General features: G+C 48.0%; 2 protein-coding genes across 3 annotated transcripts in view; both read right to left on the bottom strand.

Annotated features, from left to right (window-relative positions):
* pik3r5 (phosphoinositide-3-kinase, regulatory subunit 5) overlaps positions 1-404 on the bottom strand; it is a 16,294-nt gene extending 15,890 nt beyond the window's left edge. Inside the window, exon 1 of the mRNA XM_084686026.1 lies at positions 22-404. The gene's annotated coding sequence lies outside the window, so the exon portion shown is untranslated. The remainder of the gene's footprint in view (positions 1-21) is intronic.
* A 2,519-nt stretch (positions 405-2,923) lies between these two features.
* Positions 2,924-8,299, bottom strand: LOC146237734 (uncharacterized). Of its 2 annotated transcripts, XM_084685451.1 has the most exons (13): positions 8,177-8,299; positions 7,974-8,072; positions 7,848-7,886; positions 7,640-7,711; positions 6,905-7,518; positions 6,648-6,717; positions 6,438-6,518; positions 6,164-6,262; positions 5,703-5,789; positions 5,308-5,409; positions 4,671-5,192; positions 4,436-4,544; positions 2,924-4,231 (listed from the first exon to the last, which is right to left on the bottom strand). In XM_084685451.1, exons 1-13 carry the CDS (start codon positions 8,234-8,236, stop codon positions 4,092-4,094), a joined length of 2,094 nt encoding a protein of 697 aa, XP_084541577.1. In that variant the 5' UTR covers positions 8,237-8,299; the 3' UTR covers positions 2,924-4,091. The 2 variants fall into 2 exon arrangements, with proteins under 2 accessions (XP_084541577.1, XP_084541578.1); XM_084685452.1 differs by lacking the exon at positions 6,438-6,518.
* Positions 8,300-9,008: the final 709 nt, after the last annotated feature.

Here is a 9,008-nt window from a genome sequence, read left to right as displayed (position 1 = left end):
AACGAAGTTCAATCCGCCTACCTGGCTTTACGATCCAACATCCATATCCCCTTGAACTGTCTCTCTGAGTGCGAGCGGTGGCTCTCTGAATATCCAATCCATTCATTCATGAGAGAAAAGAAGGAAGCGCTGGCAAGACCACATCCTTCGGCGGTGCCGTGCTCTGAAAGACTGACAGTTGCAGATGCGGTGCACACCCCTAGAGAGAGGACCGAAGGAGCGGCCACACAGACGCAGCAGGAGGAATGGTGGTCGATCTACACACGCAGTCGTATGCTCACGCAGGACAAACAGGAAGTGAATGAAAGAGGTGCATGTGAGCACAATGAGGAAGAGACGAGCTTTGTGCGTGTGTGCATGTGCGTGTTGATACAGGGGTGGTGGGAAGTGTGTGTGCAGTGTGTATGGAGGGTGTTGTGTGTGTGCAGTGTGTGTATGTTTGTGTGTGTGTGTGGGTGTGTGTGTGTGAGATGGAGTGGGGATGTGGGCTTCCAGAAGGAAGTCATCTGTCTCACTTGTTTGTTTTCATTCAATATGAGTTCAGAAGTGTCACATTGTTTTGGCTGTCACGGCTGTGTTCTCCATGACAACTGGCTTTCTATTTCAGTGTATTTGGCACTTTAATATTTTCATAGACAATAACTCTTTAGTAAAATATCATAGGGGCCCACTTAAAGACAAACAACAAACTAATCTCAAACTTGTCATAACACTAATCCACCTTCTTTTAGCATGAGATCATTGTCCTTACATTTCCTCGAGCACTTCAATTCTGAGTCCGGTTGTCCAAATATATTATGTCTGTTTGTTGGTGACACATGAGCCTAATGCGTCAGACCCCATTTCAGCAGTTCCTTAACCTCCCCTGCTCACCCAATTCAGTCAGAGCGACACTAATCCATCAACTTCCCCCTGGAGGTCATTTGACTATGATTTGCATTTTCTGTATTACCGTAAATCCCCATTTTTTCCTCTCTATTTACCTCTGTCTCTTTATCTCTCTCTCTATGTACCTCTCTCTCTTTCTTTACCTATATCTCTCTCTCTTTCTCTCTCTCTATGTCTCTCTCTCTCTCCTCCCCCCGTCTCACATATACTCTTAGGTTCTCTTTTGCTCACTGTGACTGGAGATCCTGATTAAAAAGCAGTAACACACCATTAGGATGAGAACAGAAGAGAATACAGAATTGAAGTTCACTGCTGATCATAAGTCAATAAAACAATGAGGTAAAAACTATTGGCAAAGAAAGTCTCAAAAGCCAGACATGTAGAAATAGAAATGGAATAGAAATTCAATTACGTATTATGGGATCTAATCTGAAAACTCTTTATTAGGCTATTCCAGTATTTTTGCAACTGAATGATCAGATAATAATAATAGAACTAGTAAGAAACTGTGGGGTGTGCTCGGTTGCAGATGGGTCAGTTTTTTTTACTGACATTTTACAACTGCTATTACTGTCTGTATATTTTATATAAAATAGCATAAGTATAAGATTGCATTGATTGAAAAGCATACATAATTTACGATTAGCAGCACATAGTTAAAAAGTTCCAGAAGAAATTGTAATCGTGTGTAATAATGGTCCTAACCTCTATGATCTTACCCGTCCCTCAACTTTTCCCCTTCTAGTGATATTCTCATGCATTTAGCCTGCTGATAATGCGTTCATTTCTTAATAAAGAACTCAATTTTAAACAAGCTGATTCGAACAACGCTGTCTCTCAGATGGAGTCACATCTCAAACTGCAACTATCATCTGCTAACCGAAAATATGCCCTCTAAAATGTAAATAATGCTTGACATGTATTAAGGGGGAAAAGGCTCATTCAAAACAAGTTTAGTACTGTAAGGAAGATTAGAACGCAAAATGCAACAATTTGGTTGCAGTCTAGAGCGCTGCGAAGAGCCAGATGTGCTCCGTATTGCTCCTTGATTCAGACCTGCCCCCGGTAAATTGTACGCCTACTATGAGCTAGCTAACTACTAGACTACTGCTCTGTGGGAATTGCAGGAGCTAACCAGTCGAAGGGTGTACAAAAATAACGTACAGTGTTGATATCACAGCCTGGAAACTAGCTACATGTTTGACACCAACATTGTGTTGGTCCTAAACCATGCAACGATTGTGCACAGCAACTCACAAGCTTGAGTTTAAAAACATTGCCAAAAGCAAGCACACCTAATAATATATATGTGAAATTACAATAAGTAACCTAACTATTCTGAAATAACTCTAGTAGCATTCTCAAAATACAAAGTTTGTACATGTGTAGTTAGTGTTTAAGGTAACTTTTACACTGATGTAAAGTGGCTGTGTACAATTACTTTAACACACGTAAATCAACCTCTCTATATGTGACTGCAGTCCTGACATGGTGATGTCACAACCTTGTACACAAACAGCTCAACAATTACAAAGGAGATATAAACTGAATGGCAGTAGTTTTTATTGGAATTCTGAACTACAAAATAGAGCATATTCCCCCAATTGTTTTCAACAAATCAAATCAACATTTATTTGTATAGCCCTTTTTACAAGCAATGTCAAAAACTCCAGAGATGGTTGGTGAAAGAGAAGTGCAGAACACAGGCTTATCATAGTCATACAGCAGGGAAGTGTCAATGGATGTTGAGACACCAAAATCCAGTGTTCAACTTGGGTCAGTTGGTAAATGTCGCAGGGCTGAGGGCTGGGGGCTGAGGGCTGGGGGCTGAGGGCTGGGGGCTGAGGGCTGGGGGCTGAGGGCAGAGGGCTGAGGGCTGGGGGCTGGGGGCTGGGGGCTCGGGGCTGGGGGCAGAGGGCTGGGGGCAGAGGGCTGGGGGCAGAGGGCTGGGGGCTGGGGGCAGAGGGCAGAGGGCAGAGGGCTGGGGGCAGAGGGCAGAAGGCTGAGGGCTGGGGGCTGAGGGCTGGGGGCTGAGGGCTGGGGGCTGAGGGCTGGGGGCTGAGGGCAGAGGGCTGGGGGCAGAGGGCTGGGGGCGCAGCATCACAGGTTGAGGGGTGAGAAAAGGAACAGGGAACTCGCTGTCGTCCGCCATGGAGACTGGTTTCCGGTTGGCGACTAGATCCAGCTTTGGCAGACTGTCACAGATCGACGTCCACTGGTGACCAGGTCCAGCGTTGACAGACCCATGACCAGGCAGATGCTGACAGCTCAAACCCCCCACACCACAGGGAGGTGTGGAGGGGGGACAGAGAGGAGAGCAGGGATTAGAGAATGCCAGTAGCAGCCAACAGTTATCTATCTATTGCTTTTCTTTCGATCTATTTATCTATCTATCTATCCATGTATCTAACTCTTATGTATCTTATCTATGTATCAATCTATTTAACTATCTATGTATTTATCTATTGTGGCAGCATGAGAGGCTAGACCACTGTAAGGCAGTGCGTCAAAACCGGTCAGAGCAGGCAAAAGTAGGTTCAAAACAAGGAATCCGGTTTATTCACCAACACAAAACTTAGGTCAGGTAGCAAAACATAAAAGTTTTGTTGAAAACAAAAAGTTGCTCCTCGGATTGGATCCTACCAGGTATCTTCCACTCAAAGTTCTTCTGGCATCGACCTCTGTTTGCGCCAGGTACGCTCTCTCTCTTTAGGTCGGTGGGTCCTGCCTTTTGTTCTCTCTCCATCCCCCAACTGAGCTCCCACCTCAATCAGGGAACTGAGGCAGGTGCACCTGGCGGCGTGGTGCCTTCTGGGAGGTGTAGTCCTCTCGGCAGCCATCTTGGGCCCGGGTAGCCACTTCACGAGAGCCACATATCGCCCCTCAACCACACGTCCTCTCGTGATGCCACACTATCTATCTATCTCTTATCTATCTTATCTATCTATCTCTTATCTATCTATCTCTTATCTATCTATCTCTTATCTATCTCATCTTATCTATCTATGGATCTCTTATCTATCTATCTCTTATCTGTCTATCTATCTATCTATCTATCTATCTATCTATCTATCTATCTATCTATCTATCTATCTATCTATCTATCTTTCTATCTATCCCGTAGGGACATAGCTACGGGTGTTGACATAGTGACAGGTTCTCTCTCTGCCGCTGCAACCAGTTGAGTGAGCAGGTGGTTCCCTCTACTGGTGAATGTCCTTCATGCAGCCGAAGCAGAAAGCCCTGGAAAGAGCTACAAAGATCCCCTGGAAGAAGGCTTTGATGGACTTTGTCTTCTTCTTCTCTTCTCTTTCTGCAATGAAGGACTTGCCAAGGTCTGGACCTGGACAGGTAACAGCATCACACAACACGATATGACATCACATGGAACTTCAGCACTGTGACCTCTCACTTAAAAATATAGTGTGTCCATGTGCATGTCTGTGTGTGTGTGTGTGTGTCCGTGTGTGTGAAATGGGGGGCCAACTGCAGAGGGCCAACTACAGTGGGAAAGCCTAAATGAGCCAATGTGCAGTCAGGATCTTACGTTCAAAGGGGAGGGGAGACACTTTGTTGTGTGTCTTAAACATTCTCCATCTCTTTCTGCCCTTGGCAGCCTCAGTCTGTCCGTCCTTGAGAGACGTCCTCTCTTTCTTCTGGGTTTGGAAGTGAGAACAAAGACACACAGATTTGTTGAGATTGTCACATGTCATCCCTTCTTATCGCAGACTCAGCTCAGGTCAGTTCTACCTAGTGCCAGTGTGGTGTTGTTTTCAGCTTACCAGTGTGAACCATGTCCGGAGGATTGGGGGGTCGGCCTTTCCGAGCAGCCCCAGATTATCTCCCTCTGGGCTGGGGGCACGAGCCAAGGAGTACCTGGATGTGGAGGAGCTGGAGGAGGTGCGGGAGGATGAAGAGGATTGGGTCCCACTGGCCTTTTCCAAGCCAGGAGACTCCATCTCAAGTCTTTCATCCAAGCTTGTGTTTGGTAGGAAGGAGCTGTAAATTCCACCGGCCTTTTCCAAGCCAGCAGATTCAAATCCTCCACAATCTGGGTCCGGGCGTCCATCTTGATTCTGGTCCCAGTCCCAGTCCTTGTCCCAGTCCGGGTCCGGAGTCATGTCCTTTTCCTCCTCAGAGGAGGAGTCCTGGTCCTGGTCCTCAGTTAAGTCCTCATCCACCCTGAGCAGTTTGGAAAACATGGTCCCAAGATGGTGCATTAGTTTGGGCACCAAGTCGCTCTGGCAGGAGTAGAGGGCTTCTGGGAAACCCAAGATGTTGTCCAGGAAGTCCAAGAAGGTTTCCTGTAGACAACAGGAGTGCACAAAGGTTGAGGCGCCAAACAAACACTGTGGGTATCTTGAACGAGAAAGAGTGTGAGAGAGGGGGGAGAGAGAGAGAAAAGGAGAGAGAGCACACCTTCAGTTTCTCCAGGTATGTTTTCCCTGGGGCTCCCTCTGTGTCCTGGGGGAGGAAGGCTTCCACCAGGTCATGTAGCTGGAGCATGAAGCAATCTGGACCCTGGGGATGGGGGAGGGGGATGAAGAGGGGGAGGAAGAGGGAGAGGGGGAGGGAGAGGGGGAGGAAGAGGGGGAGGGAGAGGGGGAGGGAGAGGGGGAGGGGGAGGGAGAGGAAGAGAGCAAGAGAAGGAGGGAGGCTGGGTCAGACACCAAAACTGTGACTGACTGATCAGTCAACCACTTGTAAACTTTGGCTCACATCGTGGAGTAGATGAAAATGACTTCCGTGGCTATCTAGACATGGTGATGTCACTGACCTCCTGTGATGCAGGACTGGGGAGGCGGGGCACTTACTTTGAAATACGACTGGCGATAGCCAAACACGATCATGCGCAGCATAACCAGCTCAATCACCACATCTATGATGCTCAAGTGGTGAATCTGAAAAGAGTTCCCACAAGTTATTAGCTAGCTCTTACACTCTGATGAAGTGAGATCAGAGGAGATGTGAGGTGTCCAGGTCATTAAACGATGTCAGTCAGACCAGTTTGCTGCCACAGACAAGTGTCTCGCACCTTCTAGAATGTGTGATGTCACAGACCCCATGCCCAAATTTAAACATTGAGAATGCTCAATATAGATGTTGTGAGCTTGGCACCTTTTTATGAGCATGAACTGACCATAAGGGGGGCTGAAAGGGAAAAATATTTCCTCCCCTCTTCCTCCTTTGATGCCCTCCTCTCCCCCACCATCCATCCTGTCCTTCACCTCCCCTCCCTTTCCTCCCCTTCCCCCTCTCGTCCCCCTCTCCTCACCGATGCCGCTCCCAGCTCCTGCATGATGGAGTGGAGGTGGGCGTTGTCTAAGGTGAACTCCAGCAGCCTTTTGTACTGCTGAAACAGCTGCTCTTCATCCTGGAGAACACAGACACAGTCACACACAGACCCCATGTTTTCTAAGGTGTGTTCGATTGATCTCCAAGTTAGCATGTGTGTAGACTATTCAAGTGGTGCCACCCCACCAGGGTGGCATAAATCAAGGTCACCCCAAGTCTAGTAACTGTTGGTGGAGGGATAACATGTCAGATACCTTCTGCCCTTCTCTTGCCAGCCTTGCTAAAAGCCAGTGAACTGGCGCCAACATGAACTCTCTGCTCTTAGTAAACAGCGTCTGGGGACAAACATGGATGACCAGGATAACGGGCTAAAATAATCACTACTAACAGCACACAGGAGTTGATTACCTAGCATTTGATATAACATGGACACACAGGAGCTAGCTAGATAGTAGACTACTCACAGTAAAGGCCTGCCTGAGAGCGTCCACCTTGTAGGACAGTTGGTCCACGGTCTTGTCTCTCAAGTAGAACCTATGGAGATACAGATCAGTCAAGTTAACCTGGACAAGCTAACTACAGAGCAATGAGGGCAACTTTGATAACATGCATTCCTGTGCTTACATCAGTATTTATAGCATATTTAGTACACAAGTACCATGTGTATGGCGTGTTGTCAAATGTAACAATTAAAATATGCCTGTTGAGGAATTGTACTAACTTGAGGAATTCCATTTCATTCTCCCATTTTGCAGGGAAATGGGTCTCATGATCCCTGTCCCGGTCCTGGGTCCAGTCCTGATCATTCTCCTCCTCAGAGGGGAGCCAGTCCTGGTCCTGGTCCTGGGTCCAGTCCAGATCATCCTCCTCCTCAGAGGGGAGCCAGTCCTGGTCCTGGTCCTGGGTCCAGTGCAGATCATTCTCCTCCTCAGAGGGGAGCCAGTCCTGGTCCTGGGTCCAGTGCAGATCATTCTCCTCCTCAGAGGGGAGCCAGTCCTGGTCCTGGTCCTGGGTCCAGTCCAGATCATCCTCCTCCTCAGAGGGGAGCCAGTCCTGGTCCTGGCCCTGGGTCCAGTGCAGATCATCCTCCTCAGAGGGGAGCCAGTCCTGGTCCTGGCCCTGGGTCCAGTCCAGATCATCCTCCTCAGAGGAGTCCCAGGCCTGGTCCTGGTCGTTGGTCCAGTCCAGATAGTTGTCCTCCTCAGAAGGTGCCTGGTCCTCCTCCGACTCCTCCTCCGACTCGTTTCCGGACCCCCAGGAGATTCTGGTTCTGATGTACAGAATCCCATCTGGACCCACCACCATGCTGGCCTCCGTGATGGTTACATCAGTTTGCTAGTGGACAAGACGGAGACACACACACACACACACACACACACACCTTTAACATTTTAAGAGTCCTAAAGGGATGAATCAGCTTGAATCTATCTATCTATCCTAGTGTTGCAGTTCTCACCCCTTCGTAAGCCGGACCCGTGGTCTTAGAACCCATGTGAGACTGATATTGTCTCACATGGCCGTCAATGAGCTGTAGGGGAAAGGAGATACAAGGAAGGGATGATTGACAGAGTGCTGCGTTAACTGATCTAGAGTACAGCTTCAGATACAATCCTGAACAGGAAGGTGTCACACTGTTGGCATCTCACACTTCAGGGGAATCTTACCTGAACTCCGGTCACCGTCATCACCTTGAGGTGGAATCCCTGCAACAGCAAACAGAGGAAGAAGAGGACCTGGGTCAGACTGTGTGTGGCTTGTGCATGCGCGTGTGTGATTGTGTTTGCACTTACATCTGGACCGAGCCTGGATGTCTCCTCAGACATGGCCCACCACAGCCTGGCGTCAGCCCCCCTTATCATGCACACGCTGCGCGAATGTACGTGCACCCTCTGAGGGAGTGGGGAGGAGGGAGGAGGGGTTACAAATAACAACAATAGGCTGTTTGTTTGGGTAGGTGTGCAGGTGTGTTGGCAAAGGCTGACTCTCTTAGTACCTGAGATTTAGATCCTCTGGTCCACGAGTAGGAGGATGTATGGTTCCTCTCAGAGCTCATCAGATCCGAAGACAACCTCCTCTACAGAAACATGGACAGAGAGGGTGAGGTGGAATGTTCTGGAACTGATGTAGGACCCCACAGACCCTTACCATACTGTATCTCAGACCTTGTATCCGATGTCTGAGACTGAGAAACATAGTATCTCTGACATCAATGCTTTTGTTCATGTAGTTGAATTGACACAGTCAAATGATGACTTTCTGAGGTGTCTACTCTTCCAGTCTCACAGGGGAGAGGAATACACACATTAGGCAGCCAGGCTGTCACATTCAGAACAGGAGAGAGGGGGGCAAGAAAACGACCTCCCCCTGAATGGAACTAGCCACTCCATCCATGTCCACTATGTTTCCATGGGGACCAAATTACATAGTACTGAACCATTCATCATGACATCATCATCTCAACATTCCAGAACGTTGCAGCAAATTTGCAGAAAAACAACTGAGATAATAAATGTGTAAGTGTGAGTATTTGTGTGTTTGTGTGTGTAAAGGTAAGACGGCTCTTACCCCTGTCCAAATGACCACAGGGCCACAGTAGAGGGGGCTGAACTCCCAGGGCAGCAAGGGTCCGCTGGTCATCTGAAATACAGAAATGACACACAGAAACCCATTTAAACCCCTTAGTCTACCTAGTAACTAAACAGAGCTCATCACTAACTGACATACAGTCTGAGTGGAAAGCTGAAGACACTGCAGCTGGCCTTTATGTCGGCTTGTGAGAACATTAGGTGCTTGTTTGACTGAACTGCACCCCTGTGACCTTTGAT

The sequence above is a fragment of the Hypomesus nipponensis genome, chromosome 21 (genome assembly GCF_054491055.1).
Source record: "Hypomesus nipponensis isolate SF chromosome 21, ASM5449105v1, whole genome shotgun sequence".
Taxonomy (NCBI): Eukaryota; Metazoa; Chordata; class Actinopteri; order Osmeriformes; family Osmeridae; genus Hypomesus; species Hypomesus nipponensis.
The sequence above is the reverse complement of the archived record's forward strand: the minus strand, read 5'-3'. Positions and strand labels throughout refer to the sequence as shown.